Here is a 23056-nt window from a genome sequence, read left to right as displayed (position 1 = left end):
CCAGTTCGCTCATCATTGTGTCATGGCCATTAACTCCTGGCTGTTTTTCTGTTTTATCTTCTTAGACTATATATATATATATATATATATATATATATATTATCTTATATTATCAAAGGGAATAGCAGAAAAGGGCCTTTAAGTTTTAACATTCTTGTGTTAAATGATGATTCTGACCCAGAATAAGTTGTTTAAGACTTCTACCACAAAAATGGGTAACAGTGAGTGTGATTTAGTTAAAGGGGTAGGTCAGGAGATTTGGAAGTGATGATCTTTTTGAATTATAACAACTTAGATCTTACCTTTAGTAGATGACCTTACTGGTGCTTTCATTTAGCATAAATCTAGGCAGAAAGAAAACATTTTGGATCTAAAAAAAGTTTCTGAAAAATTGTAATTCAATAAACATTTAATTAGTGTAACATTTGCATTAAGCTGTATTTTGATTATTCTTTTTTACACAGGTAGGTAACAGCTGGTGCACCAACAATGATCTTCTTGTGTGAAATAAATATAAAACTGAATCAGCAGAAATAAAAAAAATGGTCTTAGCTAATTACCCTGGCCTGGTGTGGTCTATATTTAGTTTATCTATTGTATAAACAATTGCATACTTATAATTTATACCATCAGATTCAAAAAGACCAACAAGACAAATCTGAGATTACCATTAAGGCAAACAAAGGTCTGCATTGTCGTTGCTTTGTCGCTGGAAGGATTGCTGTTAGCTTTAATGTGAATTTATATTTAAATAAAAAGGTTGGATGAATTATGTAGTTCAGGTAAGATATTAAAATAGATAAAAACACTTTAACAAATTAGTTATGATTGAAGTTTTAAATCAGAAAATGATGTCATATTACACATTTCCAAACCTTTTTTGACATTATCATTAGTTTATTAGTGAAAGGATGACTGTTGCACATAGCTAGCTTTATCTTGTGCTAACTTTTTAATAGTTATAAATCAGATTTTTGCTTTGATGGAACAAACTCGTAGTCTTGTGTGAAATAAAAAGTAACTGAAAAAACTCACTGAGGTTGATGATGTTCTACATCATAAATTTCCAGTTGCACTATTTCTCAACACAACACACTGGGTCACTATTTACTGTTGTAGCCATTCAAAATTTTCCCACTTTCCTTGATGGGCCCTTGGCAGGTCCCCTACAGTTCCTTCTTAAACATCAATATTTGCTCTAAAATATTCTTTCTGTCCTGCTTTGGACATTAAGCTTTAAAGAGTAGCATCACCTCCTGGTCAGACCCTGTAATTCCATGAAAGGGTGGAGTCAGAGTAAAAAAATATGCAAGAGGGTTCACTTCAGTGGCTGGAGATTTAGTTGGGAGTTGAAGGGATGTGGGCTGCCGTTCAGCTGGCATTTGACTTGGAAGGGCCATTTTGAATGGCTGCTACTGTAGAACAAAACATTTGGGTTGCACACATTGCTCCACACAGATCATTTTGTAGCACTAAAGGATTGAAGACCATTTGAACTGTAAAATGTCAGTTATTGTTGTTTTTTTAGTATTGAATGTCAGTTAATCAATTTATTTATGCATTAAGTTTAATATCCTTTGTACTCATTGCTTCCTGCTTTTGTCAGGCTTCTCTCTGAATCAGAAAGGCGGCCATTCATTGAGGAGGCAGAAAGGCTAAGACTGCAACACAAGAGAGACTATCCAGACTACAAATACCAGCCTCGGAGACGCAAAAGCACTAAACCTGGGCAAGCGGACCCAAGACCCGCATCGGTCCAACAGCAGCAGCAGGGCTTTTACAAGGCAGAACCTGGACTGTCCAGGCTGGAGGGCATAGGAGATGCCTCAAAGCATTACAACACGGACAAGCCAGGTGATGAGATCACAAAATCTTTACAAATACAGTCTTGAATGTAATGTAGAAAAAAAGCCTAAATGCTGTTTTTTCTTTTGCCTAGGTCACCCTCATGGTCCTCCAACTCCTCCTACTACCCCTAAAACTGAGCAGCACATAGTGAACAAGTATGAGGCCCAAAAGCCTGTTGAAAGCGGCCCTGCTATTCATTCCAACCGAAACATCGACTTCAGCAATGTAGACATTTCAGAGCTCAGCACCGACGTCATTGGTACCATAGATGGCTTCGATGTGCATGAGCTAGATCAGTACCTGCGTCCGAACAGCCATGCAACAACTCCTCTAGCCCAGATGGAAACTAGCTGCCCGTCGGGGTCATACCTCCCCCAAAGCACCCCAAATCACTCCGACAGCATAGTCAGCTGCTCACTCAAAACATCTGATGAGATTCTAACAGAGGAGGACAGCAACAAACAACCTCAGATCAAAATGGAGCAGATGAGCCCGGGCCAGTGTAGCTCCTCACCCTCCTCTTGTACTCCTCCACCCTCACACCCACCAGAGTACACCTCTCTTAGCTCAAACGTCTGCCCTTCCACCACCTTCTCCTCCTCGCCAACGTCTCCTAATCCACCAGACTACACTGACCTTCAGAATGCCAGCCTCTACAGCGCGTTTTCAGGTTACCCTGCCAGCCTGTACCAGTATCCGTTCTTTCACTCCTCCCACAGGTCATATGCAACTCCGCTCATCAACAGCCTGGGATTGGCGCCTCCTCCACACAGTCCTTCCTCTGTGTGGGATCAGCCTGTCTACGCAACGCTTTCCAGGCCTTGAAGGACCATGAAGTCGTGGTGACTGACTCAAACTCTGCACTCTGCCTGTTACCAAAAGAAATATCACCTTGTCTTCTGAAAACATGGCTGACTTAACTGCTTGTTGTCATGCAAAAGAAAATGTTACTATTGGAAAGACTTAAGAATGTGGTAGATCTATATAGAATTTGGCAATCTCTTCTGTACTTCACCCTTAAAGAAAAGTAGCTTTAAATACTGACCGAATGACACATTTTTCATCTGTTATTGATATTTTGATTTATGGTGAAGAGCAAATGATTTGTGTAAACTCTGTTTTCAACATATGCAACGGTAATAAATTTAAGTAGCAGATCTCCATATGCTTGATGCCTTCCCTCTTCCTCTACTTGCTGGTGGAATTTTCTTGAGTCTAATATTGACTTTTGAGAATACAGGCTATTGAGATAGACTCAATTTTATGGTATAACATGGATACACTTTATTTTGTTAACTTCAGAAACGTATATGGTATTTTAAAATTGTGTTGATGCTTAATATTTTTTTTGTTATTTGACATTCCGTAATATTTACCACAGCTGTTTCAAACGGGGTTTAAAACCACAAAGCATATTTTCAGTAGTTTGCAATGTACAACTGAATTAAATTAAATGTAAAAAACAAGATTTTTATGGCTAATTATTTCAACAAGAAGGTTCTGGGTTCAATTCGCGGCCAAGGGTCTTTCTCCATGGAGTTTGCATGTTCTCCCTGTGCATGTATGGATTCTCTCTGGGTACTCCAGCTTCCTCCAAAAACATGACTGTTAGGTTCATTGGCATCTCTAAATTGTCCTCAGGTGTGAGTGGGTGTGTGCATGGTTGTATGTTCTAGCCCATAGACTGCTGGAGTTAAGCATTTTCCCCACTTGTGCACCAAAGTCATCAACAGCTGGGCTTCGTGAATCGTGATGTCACAAGTCTTAGCACTTTCCACATCTCCCATATTTGATACTAATTTAACTTCTGTATGAATTCAAGTTCAATTCAGTTTATTTATATATCGCCAATTCACAACACGTCTTTTCGAGGCACTTTACAGTTCAACCAGATCATACAGTCAAATTGATTCAAAGTTTTCTATCTAAGGAAAACCAGTTGATTATATTGACTCATTAACTTGAAGGCAATCCCTCACACCAAACATGCTTATAGTTTGGTAGAGTGGAGAGGAAAAACTCCCTTAACAGGAAGAAACCTCCAGCAGAATGAGTCTCAGTGTGAGAGTCCATCTGCCGAGGCCGACTGGGGTTCAAGGAGACAGAAGCAGAGATACAAAGGAACTTGTCAACCAGCTCCACAGGTGGCCCTGTCCAAGAAATTTACAGCCAGGCAGTCAAGCTCAAAGCCAGCGAGAGAGCACATCCAGCCAGTCACAGTCAGGGAATTAGGACTACCGGTACACTAAAATATAGGCAGAGCTCAAACATCTATAAACAAAGGTGTTGATGGGAGCAGCACAGCTGATATTTCTCTCCAGAATAGTGTGACAGTCAAACAGGAACATGCCAGATAAAGATACTATGAGAAGAAGCAGAGAGAGCATACAGTAGTGTAAAAGATTGAACTAACAAATTCTGCAGAGTGGGAGAATAGAGATAGAATGAAGCAGAATGATGAAAAAGGGGTCCCTATGTCCTCAAGCAGTCTAAGCCTATAGCAGCATAACTATAGACAGAGTGGCTCAAGTTATCCTGAACTAACTATAAACTTTATCAAAAAGGAAAGTTTAAAATTTTTTTTGCATTGTGTCTTTTGACTGGAAGGTATTCTAAGCAGAGGGACCCTAAATATCACAGCAGAAAATGTCAGATTTTACCGATATAAATCCATAAGCTAATTGGCAACGGTTCCACTGTCATGATGTTCTAAGAGATCTGACCGACATGCAGAAAACCACTCAGAGAAACCAGAGTAAAAGTTTAACAGGTTTATTGAGGAGTTCAAATGGGTTGGATTCAGGGGTACTCAGAGAGCTGGTGAACTGGAACTGGAAGTGAGAGGAGAAGTTCACAGAGGTTAGTTTAGGGTCCATGGGAACTTTGAACGACGTCTTGCAAAAAACAGAGATAAATGGGACTCACGATTGCTGAGAAAGGTTTCTTCCCAGAATCCAGTCGGTGTGGGTTTTTCCAGAGATAGAGGGGCCCGTTGAAGGGCGGACAGGTTTTGGTTTGGTTGGTTCCTGAGGAGCAATGGTGCGGACTGCCACTTAGATTTCTCGGAGAACTTGAATGGGACGTGTGGAGATTAATCCCCTGCTCAGTGTGAAGCTCAAACAATCCTTCCAGGGGGAGAAGGCCAAACATCCAGTATGCAGGATGACTTCCAGTCGAAAGTCGAAAGACAAAAATCACGTTAGACTCAGAGAAACAAAGACTCAGTTAAACTAAGCTAAACTCAGCTTGTACCCAAAACTGGTAAACACTCTGGCGTCGAAGTAGTGGCAGTCCACCGCTTAAAGGAATAGTACACCCAAAACATGATTAGCCTTCATTTTCTACTCACCCCCATGCTGAACAACACTCTGGAGTACTTTTTTGATATCTCAAATGCATCTGGAGATTTGGGAGGCTTCTTGCTGTCTGCTGACATTCAAATAATGGAGGTCCATGGCGCCCGAGTTAGAAAGGTCCATAAAAGTCCACAAAAAAACGTGTCAATATTCCTCCATACTGCTCGTCCAATGTATTCCAAGAGTCCTGAGTGGGTAGCGCCCATAATTTGCTCGAAAGGAAGTCATTTAGAATGTTTTTAGAGCATAAACAGTAGTGTATAGGATTTCCTAAAATCGCGCGCATGCGATTTCACGAGTCTACGGAAACCGCGGCAGACCAAACCAGATGAAAGTGCGCATTCAGCATCTGCTCTGCCGATAATGCAAGTGTAGAAGAAGAAATGTGCTGTTTAGCTGTGCAAAGAAAGAAACAACGAAAGAAAAATGTCTGAGGACTTCAGTGTTGAGGAAGAGCATGAGTTCTTTGCCGAGCTGAATGCGCACTTTCATCTGGTTTGGTCTGCCGCGGTTTCCGTAGACTCGTGAACGCGCTTTTAGGAAATCCTATACACTACTGTTTATGCTCTAAAAACATTCTAAATTACTTCGTTTCCAGTAAATTATGGACGCTACCCACTCAGGACACTTGGAATACATTGGACGAGCAGTATGGAGGAATATTGACACGTTTTTTGTGGACTTTTATGGACCTTTCTACCTCGGGCGCCATAGACCTCCATTATTTGGATGTCAGCAGACAGCAAGAAGCCTCCCAGATCTCCAGATGCATTTGAGATATCAAAAAAGTACTCCAGAGTGTTGTTCAGCATGGGGGTGAGTAGAAAATGAAGGCTAATCATGTTTTGGGTGTACTATTCCTTTAAGAAGTCCTCAGTAATGAGCCAACCAGCCGCAGGTGTGTGGGAGGACCAACGAGAACAGGACGCCACCTGGTGGTGGAGGAGGAAAAGACAAAAACACAACTCACACTAGATTCCTAACATCCACAAGAGACCATATGACCCTAGATCTATGATTACTTAATCTATTTAATGTCCAATCTTCTCTTTTCATCCAGGATATTTTGCTTGTAATGTTTTAGTTTACACAAACAGATGAAGAAATTGTTTATTTTTTACACTTTTGTGTAGAATTTGTATTTATCTTACAAGAAACAACCACTCTTAGATAACATCTATGTACCCAAAAGCCTTTATTTAGATATTGTCCTCAGTGAGGCGCAAGACTATGCATAATGTATTTTGTATGGTGCAGTGAAACATTAGACTGCAGTGTGAAGAATCTATTTAAAATTTATTTTGTGTCGATACAGAAACAGGTTTACCTGAAAAAAAAGGTAAAGATGTTAAAATATTTTTCAGATTTAGCTATGCTTTTGTCATTTTTTTTTTTTTTTTTTACATTTGTCTTAAACCAGGCTTGATATTTTTTTTAAATGAGGTAAATCTGCCTGGTAATATGTTTGCTGCTTTTTCCAGTTACTCACTATGTATTACCTTCAGGATGAACACAGACGGTCTGCTTAGTCAAAGGTCCCACCCAAGTTTTAACGTTTTCTTTGTTGGTCCAGCCAGGCGCCTACAGCTGCCTCACTGTCGCAGCAATTTACCATGAAAACCCAGCAGCCAACAGCAACAGCAGCAACACAGCCGGACAGAAGGAAAAGTGACATATTCATGTGTATGTTATGTCTGGAATACCGTGGAACGTTGTGTCACAGAGGAAGATCAACCATCAGCCGCCTTTTAATTAACTTTATTTCTATTCATAGATGCTCAAGGCAAGGTAAGTCAATATATTTACCACATTTCAGAAACAGGAAAATTCAGATTGCTGTACAAAAGCAAACATGTCAGGAAAACAGAAAAATATGTATGTCATTTTTTTCTTTTGCTGAATCTTTTGAGAATCAAAGGTAATAAAATTATTCATGAAAATAATAGTTAAATATGTGTAATAATGATAGTTTTAGTTTAAGTAATAAAATGATTATAAAAAGTTAATAAAAAATGATTCACTTTAAAATGATACATAAGCTAAAAGGGAAGAAATGATGTAAATAAATACATTTAAACAAAGGTGGATTACATAAAATAATAGGCTACTGTTTGAATTGGAACATTAAAGGCCATTATAAACATTTTTGATTTAAGAAACTTAGGATTTCAGCAATTAAAAATTTGTTTTCTGTGAGTTTTTTCCAGATTTGTGGAGCATAAGAAATAAATCATCATAAGGCAACGTTTTCTGGCTGTGACTTAAAAATCTTGGTCAATGGTTTCAACCAAACAACCTTGATTGACGACAATAGTTTATTATAGCCCAGGGTATCAGGCTTTGTCAGGGGGTGGGCAAGGCATGCAGAAAAAAAATATCTGTCACTTGCTTCAAGTCATTGCTTATTATTTGGGAATGGAGGGAAAGTAAGCATCCCTGTTTTTAATGAACAGTGTAAGGAAGCATCATTCGGAAATAAAGATTTTGGTAGATACTCGGTATCCGACACAAAATGCTATTTTCACTGTTTTTAACTATACTTTAGTTAGAAAAATGTGATACTTTACCTGAACCAGGCTTGTTTACAATTTCTGAAAACATCTTTGTTTTTCTTGACATACCAAGATGCTTGTTGGTTTCTTCCATAGATCCAGTCTTTAACCAGTCTTCTTCTTATCCATCATGAACACAGACCATAAGAGGGCCAGGTGAAGCCTGCGGGGCTTTAAATGCTATACTGGCTTCTTTTGAATGGGTCATAGAAATGACATTAGAGAAAAACTGGTAAGTTTAGGAGCTTGCTCTGTTAAATTCCTGTAGCTCTGGACTGTCACAGTCTTGGTTCTGTTATGTTTTCTTTTGAGTATTCAGTTTAACTTTGCTCCATGTTTTCTAGTTTTATTGGTTTAACTCTTTTTTTGTTGTGTTTTTTGTTAGATTTCAGTTCTCAGGTTTTTATTTTATTGCCCTCGTGTGTTGGTCTCCTTTTTCCCGTAGCTTCTTAGACAGCTCTCTTCACACCTGCTCCCAATCTGCTCGTTAGTCCTCTCTTTCTTCAGTTAGCTATAAAAAACTCTCCTTGTGCAGTTCCTCAGTGCTGGATCCTCGTCTTAATTTGTCAAACTACGCGTGATTGTTTTCCCCTGAAGTCTCCATGGTTCTGGTTTGTTTTACTTTTTTTCATGTTGGGATTTTTGCCTCTCATTAAATCAACAGAAAACTCACCTCTCTACCCTGCCTCTGCATTTGGGTCGTCAAACCTCAACCAGACCTTGACATGGACAATGTGCAGCTTTTTGGCATTAGCTATTCAACCTCATGATGTTAGACACGTTCTATTTTACTTATTTCTTGGTAATCAAGCTATGATTATGGGAATGAAATTCAACCACTAAATGTTTAATTCCATGTTATGAGTCATGTAATAGCTGCCCTTTATAAATGTAATAATTGAAATACTGTTTTATTCCCTTAGGTTATTTTTGTTATTTATGGCATGTGGCCAAGATGATTAAAACTAAAATTTTCTTTAAAGAATTTTCTTTAAGAATGCAAACATTTGACACAGTAAGGAAGGACAACATCATTAAACACTGAAAACGTGCTACTTATTATGTTAGTATTTGTTGAAAGCACCAATTTTATTCAAGGAGTTTTAAATAAAACAGTCAAGTTCCTTAATGCATTAGATTTTTATATGTTTTGCAACTATTTTGTTCCATACATCGCCTAATTAATATAGTCTATTAACCTACAGCAATATGCATGTCATGGTTGTTCCATGTCAGGTATGCTGGTCATTCACATTGACCAAGGCACCTCACAGTAGAACTGCAGTCAGTCCCTGGACTGGCTTGGCTATCACTGCCGCTACATGGTTAGGGACAAATACAGAGGACACATTTTTTTGTTTATTTTGCTCAGGCTATTCAAAAGCCAACAGCCTGATAAATGTTGAAAGGGCAATATTATTGCCATTACTGTTAATATATACTAGAAATTTTACACATTAATAAAATGTCAAGAAGGGGGGTGATTTTTTAAGATTTTCTTAAGAATGTCAATGCCCTCCCCCTCAACTTGAGTGCTGGTCTCTGGAGTTTTCGAGGTAATTAACAGGTAATACAGGATCGTTAAACAGGTGTGGAGGATGGGAGCTCTTAAAGAAAACATGTTTTACATGTTTCTGGACTGAGACTGTCCAACTTTCATAAATCTTTCCAACTTGGAACCTTGAAATTCAGATTTTTTCTTTAAATAGAAATAAAATATAATTGTGTGTTACTGTTATAGGAGTGCAATCCTTATGAGAGGAGCCTTTTAATAGAAACAAAAAAAGAGCTAGGCAAGGAATTCCTCTGAATTTCACTCCTATTTCTTTTAATTGTCTCCAACCAGTAAAATCATAATTCTACAATTTTCCTTTACACAAGTTATGGTTAAAGGAAAAAACAAATCTAAATGGGAAGAGAAAAGAAATAAGCAGGTGAATGGCTCCACCTGCTGGACAAATTACACATTGCCTAATTTTATGAGGATTATTAAATAAAGTGAATCTTTTTGAAAATAACGTTGTTAAGGTGATATTGTGAGTCTTTGTCATACTTATGAGTTAATGCAACAATAAAACTGAATATTGGTTAAACACTAAGAAGTACAAATTAGAATTCAGTATTAATAGAAGAGTGACAGTGTGTAGAAACACGCATGTAGTCCAAACCACCAATTAAACACTCAGAACACACACATGCTGCCATCTGATCTCTGGTTCCACCGTTTTCACGTTAGGATCTTAAGAATTTATTTCCCACAACGATGCGAGGGTCAACATAACAGCGTGCCTTTAAAACAAAATCCAAAGAATAGAATGAACAGTTGTAGAAGTGCTTCACAAATATCCACCCTTTCACATTACAATCCATGAAAGCAGCAAAAATGAACATCCCATCATGACTTGGTATGTTGGACAGTATAAATAAATAAGGGCGAGGCTGTCGAGCGGAGGTTTTTAAAAGCACCCTGGTCGGACGCAGGTCCGCCTGCTCCAGCATCATTAACAGCGGTGGTGTTCACTGAGCGTTCGTGTGCAAGTTTAGTTTGTAGGCATGGTTGTTGTTGTTAACAGCACTTTGTAGAATTCAGGTTTACCAGGGTTTCAGCGCCATTTTCAACCTCGCAGAGTCCTGAACGAAAACATGACCATTCCACGCGCACGGTTAAGACACTGTGGTCGAAATATGTACATTCAATAAATTAAAAATGTGTTTGTCTCAGTTAAGCAATCAGTGACATGACTCTAGCTTACATAACTACATAGGATCACAGGAGAAAAGAACCATTCTAGGGATGAAAGGGGAGCTGGATGCAGATGAGAGGTCCACATGGCTGAGGGATGGATTAACGGAGAGCACAAAGCATTGAAAGACATCATTTCTACTCTTCCCTCTAAGATCATTCCAACGATTGTCTTTACAAAGACTAAAGTCCTTCAGAGTTTCTGCTTTCTCTGCTTCTTTTCTAATCTTGGCTCATTCCAAACCCCAATCAGCCCTGATGCCTCCCCTCATGTTGTGCGGTCCAGGGGCTTCCTTTGATCTCTCTGACAGGGCTGGACCAGATGTATTTGGACTCTCTGCAGGCCTCAAGGCTTGTGTTTAAAATGGGCCTCCACTAGAAAGAAAGAGAAAAAGGCATTAAGTGAGGTACAGATACACAGCAGACCATACTGAACAAAATGAGGGATATGTAGGTGCTTTTTTTGCCTGTTTAACTTGACATGAGAACTGAAATGACTGGTTTTTCCATTCTGAATAAAGGCAGATGTTATAAAAATGGAAAGAACAGATTTGTAGACAATTTTTGATGATTTTTAAAAGTGTGCTGCAATACCATCAAAAATGGCCTCCTTTTAAAGGTTTGCAGAGTCAATCAACCAGGTCTGATCTTCTGGAGGATTTATGGTTCTATGTTTAACCATTTTTTAACATTATAAAAACAGGGCTTCCGATTAAACAGTTGAGTCTTCAAGCTTCAGATCAGTCCGGTTTCTCTTTGTATCTCTCCAATATTGCAAATAAAAACCTGCATATTCCTGCGGCCTCATTGGTCGGTTAATGACTCTCTGGAAGGCTGCGATCCAGTCACGCTGCTCGGCCTCCGTCTCACAGGCAAAGAGGAACTTCCTGTCAGGTGTGATGATGGTGATGCCGTGGTTCCAGTGGTAGCCCTGCGTGGACGGGGGCAAACCTGACAGGACGGTGTAGCTGTTCTCCTTGCTGCCGATGAACACCTCCCCTCTGGCGTAGGCGTCCTGGGGGAAGAGAGGGTCGGACAGACGGGAATCGGTGTGAGTCCAACAAGTCAGCTCTGTTAAAGAGTGGGAGGAATCGGGTCTCTACTCACCAGAGGGTCTTTGAAATACATGAGTCGCCGGTCGTCCATGGTAAACCACCTCTTCTTAAAGCCTTCTGTGTGCTGCAGCAGAGCAAGACAGATGGGGAAAATATGAGAGCAAACAAGTCCGGCCAACTTTATTTATAAGCACTTTGAACAGACATCATCTGCAAGCAAAATTAGTAATGATCAAACAAATGGTGGTTAAACAACGTTGGTTAAAAAGGCCAATGAAATATGTATATTTTTAAAGGAGCTTTAATAGGAAAATTTTAAGGCTTCTAGTCTTTTTTCATGCTTACCTGTCTTCCATGTAATATGTTCAAGAATAACTAAAGTTAATGTTACCACTGAAGCACCATCTTCTTGTAAAATTGGATAAAACCAAAATTGCAATTTTTAAAACAGGGAGAAAACTGAATGTGATGTTAAAGAATATCTAAAAACCATAATATTACCTCTTCTTACTACAATTCTACCATGTTGTGTTGAGGGATGCTGATTAGTCAAAAAAAATCCCTAAATGTCTTGGATTTGGTTTAATGACCAATTCATTGCCTGATTAGAAGAACCCATTCTCTCCTGGTTAATCATCGGACAGGAGCAGTCCATCTAAACGCAGTAATCCCGTCAGACACTTAACCCAGAAAAGAACTGCACCAACAGTCACTCACTGCAAAAAATCTAAATCTAGATAAGTCATTTTTTCCTTAAAATAAGTGCATTTCTTCTTGAACTGAGTAGGTAAAAAGATACATTTTGCCAATGGAACAAGACAATTTACACTTAAAATAAGAAAACACAGTTGAATTGTCTTATTTCAAGTGCATATTATCTAATTATCTTATTTTAAGTGTAAAAATACTCATTCCATTGGCAAACTATCTAATTTACCTACTCAAATTAAGGGTGAATACACTTAATTAAGAAATTTGTATTTATTTCTAGCTCGTTTTTGCAGTGTAATAGGGGTGTCTGAATTGTGCTGGCAGTAAGGAAGGAAGTAGGAAACAGAAGCTTGATGCCTCCTAGTAATAATCCATTCAGCATTCGGAGCATGTTCATGATATAGACATGAAGGATTTACTTATCCAAGGACATGGTGGCTATATATTGTAAATGCATGTTACTAAATCCTTACATAAAGAGGCACATCATATGGATTAAAAGATTTAAATGATTTAAAAACTGCCAAAGAAGAAGCCAAACTGCGCAGAAACAAACCAGAGAAAACCTCTTTTCAAGAGTGGAAAATCTAACATAGATCCTCGTCTTTTATCCTGATACTAGTTTAAACAATTCAGCCAATAATAGAGGATGCTTGAAATGGTATAACAGTGTTTCATTTTGAGTAAAAAATGCTGTGCATCCCTGTTTAATTTGTTCAGTTTAGTGAGCAGCAATCTCCCTGTTAGATCTGCAGAGCAGAATTTGTATTTTCTGCCTGTTTTAGATAAAATGTCATTACAATTATTCAAGAACACGCTTGACACTTTAACGTTTATTTCTATAAGTCTGTTGTGGAGTGTGATCTCTTCTTCCATTCACTGCTGGGGTAACAGTATTAAAGCTAATGACTTAAATAAGCTCCTTTACAAAGATGAATTCTTAATAAAGGGAAGAAAGTATGGACAGCTGTGAGCAACCTGTTCAGAAGATTGCTGTAACAAGAGCGTGTCTTCAGTAAGAGGCTTCTCCAGAGCCGGTGCAACACAGACCACTACAGAAGATCCTTCCTGCCTACAGCTATCAACACCTGAGTTACTACATCGTTTAATTTCCCTTTGGGATTAATAAAGTATTTTGAATTTTTCTGTAATGAAACATATGCTGGTGAAGATTCTCAATCATCCATGTCATAGTCAATCCAAAAAAAGTTTAATAACAATCCACTGGACCTTTTTTTCCAAGTTTGAAGTCATTTCAATTCACATCCAGGAAGTATTTTTAATTAAAAATGTTAGAAATAGCATTGAGATCCAGGCTTTATATAATGGACCCAAAACAAAGCCTTGTTTTGGCTTAGAAAACATGCAAATTGTTCCCCTTTACAGCGGAACAGAAGTCCCTGTATGGAGGACCAACTCTGCCATATTTAAAAATAAATAAATGCTCAATAAATATATAAGCAAACAATTCATTGCCACCAAAAATACAATCAAAAATAAATGTAAGTAGAAATTAAATTATACAGTGAGACATAAATGTATATAACTCTTTTAATTAGCTTCTTTATTTCTTTGCCTTTGTAATATTTACCTTATTTTTTTTGTCCTTTATAATCTTCAACTTTCTTTTTAATTACTTATATTTTCAAGCATTTATTTATGTGCATGTTATAATATTTTTGTCTGTTTTATTCTTCCTTTGTAGTTTTTTTACCCTAGTTATTTCTTCGCCGCTATTTATTTCTGCCCGCCTTTTTTACATTTCTCTATGCATTTCTGCCTCATTATGCAAATGAGGAGGGGGCGTGTCCTACAGAGTCTATTCAGCCAGACCAACTATTCACTTTAACGACCCCTCTTTCTGAGACATAGAGAGGTATGGAGCATTGCAGGCTAACAAAGAACCCAAACGACCCTCATTCCAAAGGGGTGGACACGTTTGTCCATTTCAATTAGCATGTTTTCTCAACTAAAACAAGGCCAAACTCAACACTAATTCTGACATTTTGAATTGATAAAGATTCCTGGATGGGAAGCGAAACATCTTCAAACTTGGAAACAAAATCCAGTGGATTGATTTTTAAACTTTTTTTGAAGTGAACTGAAAGTGATTAGCCAATGTCTATGTTTGTCAAATCTAATTCATAATTTATTAGTTGTTGATCTTACACTACAGGTTATTTCTATAGATTGCTGTCACAGTAGAAACCAAAAAGTATAAACCAGAGGAAACTTTTAATGTAAATAAATTGCATACTAGTTTATTTCTTTTTTTCTAGTAACACTAGATGATGCAAGCACATGATCTGCAAATAGCACTGACAGAGAGAAAGAAAATGATAAGTGATAAGCTGTACTGATGATCTGTTTAACGGGTTGTTTTTCTAGCAGAGAAGAAGAAGTCAGATTATCGGGACACTTTTCTGATTGATGTACGTTCAGCTTGATTCTAGAAAAGTTGTTGTTCAGGATAATCGTTACAAACCTTTGGTCCGGTTTTCTCCATGAAGCCTTCTTTCATAAAGTTGCGGGTCAGTTTGGGCACCAGCTACAGGGGAAAAAAAATAAGATGTGGATGAAATCTTAAATGAGTGAAATGTAAGAATCATCATACAACATTTAAAAGATAATATAAACTACTTTTTTTTTATTATTGTAAAGCTATTAAGCCTATTTCCCCTTAATTTATTAACTCCAAACACATTTTGATACCAGGTTAGAAATAGAAACAAAACAAAATCTTTAAGTTTAAGGAAAAATAGCAGTGCTGAAGCTTTACCCCATCAGTAGCAGTAACATGTAAAATAAAAAGCACATCTATAAGAGTCCAGCAATCCTTGCTCAGAAAAATGTAGAAAATAAACAAGGAACAAAGAAAAATATTCATAAAGAAATACACAACAATGAGACTTAAAAGAAGAAAACTGAGAAATTGAAATATGGGGAAAGGGGATGGATAATGATTATTTAAATAACTATAGACTTAAAACTTTAAACAAGTCAAATTGAACAAAATTACATTTCAACTTTTCGGTATTCAGATTTGGGAGAGTCAATCTCATGATGTTAGCAGCTTACATTTAAGATATTGCCTGAGAAGTTGGGTGCTAGCATGCAAGACGACTCTGAACCCAAACAAAATGACACAAACAAGCCATCTTCTGGTCAGAAAACCAAAGATTCATCGCTACTACAGGATTTTAAAAAGCTAATAAATACTAAGCTGAGAAAAAGGAGTTGTGGGTGAGAGAAAACATGTCTGTGTGGGAGGTTTGATTGATTGATGGCAACAGTTGCAAAGAGGGCTGGTTTGTTGTGGGCAACCGGTCCAGACCAGATAGGAGACAGAGGCTCAGGCAAAGACTCCTACAGTATGTGTCCCTTCTCAAATGAACACATAGAAATACCTTTTATAAAACCTGTTATTTGAGAAAAACGTAAAAAGAAAAAAAAATCAGAGGCCTTTTGATTAATGTCACAAAATTGATCTTCAAACGTTAAGGAAATTTAAGATAAAAGATAAGCAGAATTAAAAGAAGTAACCATCAGGAAGAGAAACTAAACTTGGACATTTTTAAACGATGATTTAAAACAGAGGTAATAATAAGAGACAAACTTTTGAGGGAGATATGATCTCAGTGTTATTGGAAACACTGGCTAACCTCACTGCAAAAAATGGAAATCTAAATAAATATATTGCTTTCTAAAAATAGGTGCATTTTGTCTTGAATGGAGAAGGTAAGTCAGACACTTTACCAATGGAACAAGACAATTTACATTAAAAAAAGAAAAAGCAACTGCATTGTCTTATTACAAGCCCATACTATTTAATTATCTTATTTTAAGAGAAAAAAATACTAATTCTTTTGGCAATTTATCTTATTTACCTACTAAAATTAAGGGTAAATACACTTGATTTAAGACATTTTTTTACTTATTTCTAGATTTGCAGTGTCTAATCTGTCGAAGCTACAAGCTGGGCCCCCAGAAAGGTGTCTGATTAATCTGCCTTTTTTCACCTCCTCATCACTGGCTCCAGGGAAGGCAACCTGTAGGTAGTGGAAGCGGGCCGCTCTGATGGCGTTGAACCAGTCCACCATCTCCTGTGAAAAACAAACACATTAGGAGCATCGTCTGCAAAACAAATCGGCCAAATAAGGAGATTTTTTGGTTCTGATCAAAACAAATACAGGTTAGTTGTAATTTCTCCTTTCTTCCCCTGTAGTGTCTTCCACTCACAGTGAGTTGCATCCCCCAGCCTGACCCCAGCCTCAGCCAGCAGCTCATCAGCAGAGTAAGAGAGACTGAACTCAGTGAACCTGCTAGTACTCCTCTTCAACCAGCAGAGGGGGCAGAGCTCTCATTTGAAATGGGATTTTCTTCATGCTTTGAATCATGTTTTCATTTGTTCTGTTCTGTTGCATTTATTAGAAAAGCAATTCATTCTGCTTAAAATATTAATTGATAAAATAACTGTTCAACTTTTGTCAAAATAAAGTACTTTTCAAGCACATTTTATTGACATTTACCTTTCACATTTCATTAATCATGATAAACACATCCGACTGCTGAAGATTATGTTTTCGAGTTGCGTAATATGAAGTGTATAATTTCATTAAGACCAGTGGTGTTCAAAGCTTTGCTAAGCAAGCTCAACATGTAAAGTAAAAAATACCACATTAGATTTTTTTTATTGCAATTGTGAGAAAAACTAATTTCATTGTGAATCTATTTGTAGTTATATAAGTTAAAAAATGAACTAAAAATGTAATATTTGATGAAAGGAATACTTTGATTTCTGTAGAAAATGTTTTGGTTTGCCAGGTTAGATCAGAAATATTAAAGTTCACAGAGTTTTGCTGTATTTCAAGGAAGTCATATAATTTCTGAAATGTGTTTTTCAGCAACAAGAACAGGGTTGCGCTCTCTCTTTTTAAAATGTTCCCTAAGTCTTACTTTAGGCTTTGAAAATCTTACAGAGCAACAAGGAAACAAAAGGAATATGTCTATGACAACGATGGAGGAGCTGCAGAGATTCAACGCGCTCTGTTGACAAAAAAAAAATGGCTTTATTACAAAGGGCTGTGAAGAAAACCAAGCAGTAAGATCTGCTACAAACTATGTTTCAGAAAAAGCAAACCGTGCGGAAAAAGGTGCTCTAGTAAGCGGAGAGTTATGTTTAACTTTTTGATTTACATACAAAGTAAATGTGTTCGTGTGTGAAGGGGAAGCCAATACTGATCGTCATCTTTAAGGGTAAAACATGGTGGTGGTGGCATCAGGCTGTGGGGTGGCTTTACTAAAGCAGAAAATGGAAGGGTTGTTGGAGTTGATCTGTTTAAATCAACAAAAATGGAAAACAGAACTATTTTTTCCCTTATGAAGCAAAGTTGGTAGATGAACATTAAATTAGATTAGAATAGCTGCTAAAATATGGAAGTAAATCTGTGTCGCTGGGATTTGAATTAAAAATGCCATTGAAATTTAAATGTTGTATGTTTGTACCTACTGTTTCAGTGTAGCTTGCATTAACGGCTCCATCATTCAAGAAAACGTAACGGGATTGGCTGGGTGCTGGACGCCACAATCCATTGCTAATGTCTGTGACCTGAAGTAACCCTTCCCTTTTTACACTGAATTTAGACGCCGAATTTAAGACAGTGAAATAGAGCCAGTTAAATCTCAGGAGGCTGAAAATAAAATTTGAATTTTGAAAGGTTGATTTTTTTTACATGCAGATTTTTTTAACACTGAAAATTATAACTGAAAAATAAGTATTGAAAATGTATTCCTTTTGAAATAGTAATGTGAATTTTTAGCTTGAAGAGAAAATAAATGAAATTTCAACTGTGTAGAAATAACAACAATGAATTTTTTTTAAGGTCAAAAATGTGTTCTGAATATATTTTAACACTGAAACAGTAAGTACAAACATACAACATTTAAATTTCAGTGGCATTTTTAATTCAAATCCCAGCGACACAGATTTACTTCCATACTAAAATTGGAGATCTGTAACCATTTATAATGGGATTACTGAAACATGGTTAAACTCTGCTGTTCAGGTGTACTGGTTTAATTTAAGGCTACACAGGGGGGCTGAACATAAATGAATGGTGACCTTTTAAGATCTTCAATTATAAGAATAGCATCACCTTGATCGAGCACTTATCACATGATATTCCAGTAAAAAAAACATTTTAATGAGATTCGGAAGAAGTTTTGATTAGGAAATCCTATACACTACTGTTTATGCTGTAAAAACATTCCAAATTACTTTGTTTCGAGTAAATTATGGATGCTACCCACTCAGGACACTTGGAATACATTGGACGAGCAGTATGGAGGAATATTGACACATTTTTTGTGGACTTTTATGGACCTTTCTGCCTCGGGCGCCATAGACCTCCATTATTTGAATGTCAGCAGACAGCAAGAAGCCTCCCAGATCTCCAGATGCATTTGAGATATCAAAAAAGTACTCCAGAGTTTTGTTCAGCATGGGGGTGAGTAGAAAATGAAGGCTAATAATGTTTTGGGTGTACTATTCCTTTAACTAAAAAGACCGTCCTCAATAGCTTTTTGCAAAAAGCACAAAGATATAAGGAAACTGGAGCAAAGTCTTTATCTAGTAACCAAGAATTCAGAGGGAAAATCCTCCTTCATAGCTGCCATTCAACCAATTGGCCTTACTGTACAATGCTTTTAACTGTAGCGCTGCCTCTACCCTCATTTTCAATCGAACTGTACAGTTGAGAAGGAAATGCAAGTCTGGCAATTTCCTTTATATTTCAGATGAGTGGTTAGGAAACTATGTCAACATTAACTCAATTGAGAACTTGTGTTTATTGCTCAAAATTAAGAGAGAGACAAATAAACTGAGACCAAAATGAAGATCACAATGAGTGACCGTCTCTCTGGGTTTAGCCAACGAGGTCATATTAAGTAAAGTCAGAGCAGCTGCAGTAGTTCTGCATGAGTGGCTTAAAATTCAAAATATTTTCACTCTAGATAAAATCTATGCAAATAGAATAATTTGGAACTTCAGAGAACGCATCACCTAAAAATACTTTGCCATGAAAAAAACATTTCTATGATAAGAAGATGGTAAAAAATGACACAAAAATAGATGTTATGCTGATGACTAAGTATTTTTAGTGAAACCGATCAAAAATACTTTCACCTTATTTTGCTCTTTAAAGTTATTTTTGGAGTTGACCCAAAGTGGGTTTCATTGTAGAGCACATGGGCAATTTCACCATATATGGAGATGACACTCTACCTTGGCGTCGCTGTGGTAGACAAAGATGTTCCTTGTGCTGTTGTCTTTCAGGTAGGTGATCTGCAGGCCACAGGGATTCCCTATCTTGGCTGGCTGAAAGGTTGCGTTGAGTGTTTCAATTTTCATCACTGCCTTGGGATCTCTGGCCTTAAAGGAAGAGCATTTCAAAATAAAGGTTTCATACAAGCACTACATTTTTTTTTTTTTTTACCACGCCAGAGTTTCCTGCTTCTTACATCCTGCTTGTTGAAGTACTTGAGTGCTCCCTCCCTCTCCGACAGGACAAACTTTCTACTGAGAAACTGGCCGTTGTCTCTCCCTCGTTTCCATAGAAACCCTTCTCGGTACCCTGAGTAGAAAGGGGAAAAAAAGCTGTTTGAAGGGAGATGGAAATAAACCCTCTTTAAAAGATATTGAACAGAGGTTTATTTTGCTGTTGTAATAGTGAGTCTTTAACTGGTGTTGGAGGTGATTTGTTGAAAAAAATAAAAATAAAAACCATATTTGAAGATAGGGAAAAGAAGAGAATTTATGTGAGAAATAGGAGAATGAACCCGGAGAATGACTCAGCACAGATATTCCTTCCTTTTGCATTTGATGTGCTGTTTTATCTACAGAGCTTAAAGTCCCCCTCTTCAGCCTATTTCATGTTTAGCCCACACACCATCCTTTTCTTCTATTACTGCCAGGCTGCAGTGCTGAGTTTAATCCAAACCTACTTCAGGGCTTTAAGAGAATAAAGCTGTCTAAGGTTGATCTCTAAGGTGATTACTTTATAATTCAACCTTCTGTTTAATATGAAAAAGGTACTGCTGGAAGTTTTGTTTCTTCCCAAAAAGACATAAGTGATTAGAAGTCGGTGTGTAATTCTAAACAGTGATGGCTGTGAAACATATTACTGACAGCAGACCTATTTCTAAAAAACAGAACAGGTTAAAAGCATTTGCTGGAGGTCCTGTTTATCTTAAAGATTGGTAACTGATAGTTTTAACTGATTGTTTCGAAAAGGTTTTATTTTGGGCTGCTCAGTAGTGCAGTGGGTAGCACTGCTGCCTTGCAGCAATAAAGTTAAAGATTTGATTCCCAGCCCAGGATCTTTCTGCATGGAGTTTGCATGTTCTCCTTGAGCATGCATTGGTTCCCTCCAGGTACTCCAGCTCCCTCCCACGTTCCAAAAACCTGACTGTTAGGTTAATTGACTTCTCCAAATTCTCCTTTGGTAGGAGTGTGTGAATGGTTGTTTGTCCTATTTGTCTCTGTGTTGCCCTGCGATGGACTGGTGACCTGTCCACGGTGTACGCCGCCTCTCGCCACTTGGGATAAAGCATGTCAGAAGATGGATGGAGGTTTTGTTTTGGTCTCTTGATGGTTTTAAAATTGCCTCCTGGATGCAAATATGTTCAAATGACCTAAAATAAGGAAGGGATAGTGATGATTGGGGCTAGTTAGTTTGGGTTACAGACTCAAAGTACAGCGACTAAGGCGTCCATGTTTGCACTGGAATCAGGAAACAAATAATAACCTGCTAATGAAAATACACCCTTTAACAACCAAGGGATTAAAAATAATTCATTTTTTTTGCATGTGGCTGCAATAGTCTCTCATCGGCCATGAAAACAGCAGGTGCCTGCTGGTGCCATGCAAATTTGATACTAATGAGTAAACTACAACAGCCATTATTTAAAAAAAATAATAATCTAAATTTAAAATAATTTTGATTATCTCTTTGAAGGATATCAACATATAAAAAAAATAAAGTTATGTCAAATATATTCCAACATGTTAAAAAAAGCTTTTTTATTTATATTTTGTTTATTATTTATTATTGAAATTCTATTCCCCTTAACATTCATTTCAGCTCCTACATTTATGCCAAAATGAATTTTAACCAAACCACTACTAGCATTTTTTTAGCCTAACCTTTTAAAATGTTAATCAAACCATTCCTTTCAACAAAGCCTCTAAAATAAAAAATGAGGGTCCACCACACCAGGACCAGACTTTGGTCTCCTTAATGCCTGTCCATCTTTAAGATCAGTAAATACACCAGATAAGGTTTTAAATAGTTAACATAAATGAGTAACCACACATACAGAGTTATTCTGTGCTTCCTTGTTCATCCTTACTGCTAATCTACTTTCACTCTCTTTCTCTCTGGTCCTTTATCTCTCCTTTGTGATTTCCTGACTTGACCTGAACAGGCATTACCTCATAAATCAATAGCCCATCCCCATCATTAACTCTTTCCACACCACTTTCCTTCCACCTTTTCCTTGGCATACCGTCACTGTTGGCTGTCAGGTTACTGTATATGGTAAATTTCCCAAACAAAAACACCAGTGATGCTAAAATGGAGAGAAGGATGCAGAAATTTACAAAGAAAAAATATTTCATTTAATCCTACTTGTTTTTTTGGTATGTGTGGATGTGTGTTATTCTACACTGTCTCAATAAAATGGCGAGCTCACTAAAAACCAATCAGAGTGGATCATCACTACACTAGAATGTGAAATGCATACTAGGAGAGACTCTTGATCACAAGGCAATACATGTAAGGTACTCACAGGCCAAACACATTAAATACAGCCAGGCAGACAAATGCACTCAATGTTTTAATAGCAGCTCCACTCTCCGGCAGCGACAATCAGAATGTCATTGCTTCAAAAGGTTTCTAATGGCAAACATATCCACAAAACCACTTAGCAGAAGGAGGATGAAAAAACAACAAGAGTTTGAATACGTCAATGAATGTTTAAGGGTAATTTAATTTTCGGAGATGTTGGTGCAAGGAGTTTTCAAGGTTTTGCTTATTGGAGGGTGAACAAGAGAAAGCCTGACACAGCAACCAGCCAGCCAAGCTTTCTAGACAGAGAATGTGTATGTGACAACATTCAGAGTCAGAGTGAGGATTGCAGGTATTGGTGTGCTTTAGCAAATGAATTTATAATAATCAAAGTGATTTTATTGATTTTCCATATTCAAACAAAATATATCCCATTCAAAACATACAGAGCAAAAAGGTAGGCTCGAAATTTACATGAAAAAACTGGTCAAAAACAGACAAACTAGCAACAAGACAGATCCTACTACCAGAACAAATAAATGTATATGTACAAAAACAAACCTGACACATACAATTACAGCTAACCAAAGACTGTTTAAGACACTATGCTATATTTATGAAATTAAAAAGTACACCCAGTGAACTTAGTATTACAAAAATATCCAAAAACATAAGAACAAAACAGCCCGCACCATGCTGTTTTAATAATCTTACCACATAGCGTTGTAGCAGTTACATCAGAACCATTACCGTATCTTTTTTTTTCCAATTGTTTTCATACAGTTTTTAATTGGAAACAAAATCAGTTTTACATTGATCTCTGCATAATTTTTGTTTATATTCTTCTTATTCATCTCAAATTTAGTGAAAACCAAGTATACTTGGATTTATCACTTTACTTGGATTTAGTTTTACATATGCATATATATATATATATATATATATA

The 23056-nt window shown here is 37.3% G+C and overlaps 2 protein-coding genes across 3 annotated transcripts in view; one reads left to right on the top strand and one right to left on the bottom strand.

The window, feature by feature from the left end:
* Positions 1–3282, top strand: part of LOC107090322 (transcription factor Sox-8-like) — a 4158-nt gene extending 876 nt beyond the window's left edge. The window contains exons 2-3 of the mRNA XM_015383637.1: positions 1607–1854; positions 1940–3282. Of these exons, the coding sequence (XP_015239123.1) occupies positions 1607–1854; positions 1940–2673 (982 nt within the window). The 3' untranslated portion in view covers positions 2674–3282. The remainder of the gene's footprint in view (positions 1–1606; positions 1855–1939) is intronic.
* A 6277-nt stretch (positions 3283–9559) lies between these two features.
* The window catches only part of adap1 (ArfGAP with dual PH domains 1), a 43837-nt gene continuing 30340 nt past the window's right edge, over positions 9560–23056 (bottom strand). Inside the window, exons 5-11 of one of the 2 annotated variants that reach the window (XM_015383639.1) lie at positions 19784–19896; positions 19548–19694; positions 16285–16365; positions 14751–14813; positions 11607–11678; positions 11286–11514; positions 9560–10874 (exon numbers count right to left, since the gene is read on the bottom strand). In XM_015383639.1, coding sequence (XP_015239125.1) covers positions 10846–10874; positions 11286–11514; positions 11607–11678; positions 14751–14813; positions 16285–16365; positions 19548–19694; positions 19784–19896 — 734 coding nt within the window. In that variant the 3' untranslated portion in view covers positions 9560–10845. Of the gene's footprint in view, positions 10875–11285; positions 11515–11606; positions 11679–14750; positions 14814–16284; positions 16369–19547; positions 19695–19783; positions 19897–23056 lie in introns of both variants that reach the window. The other variant, XM_015383638.1, reaches the window with a different exon arrangement.

Source organism: Cyprinodon variegatus, unplaced genomic scaffold, assembly GCF_000732505.1.
Source record: "Cyprinodon variegatus isolate N-32 unplaced genomic scaffold, C_variegatus-1.0 Scaffold290, whole genome shotgun sequence".
Lineage (NCBI taxonomy): Eukaryota > Metazoa > Chordata > Actinopteri > Cyprinodontiformes > Cyprinodontidae > Cyprinodon > Cyprinodon variegatus.
This window is presented reverse-complemented; position numbering and strand designations above follow the sequence as displayed.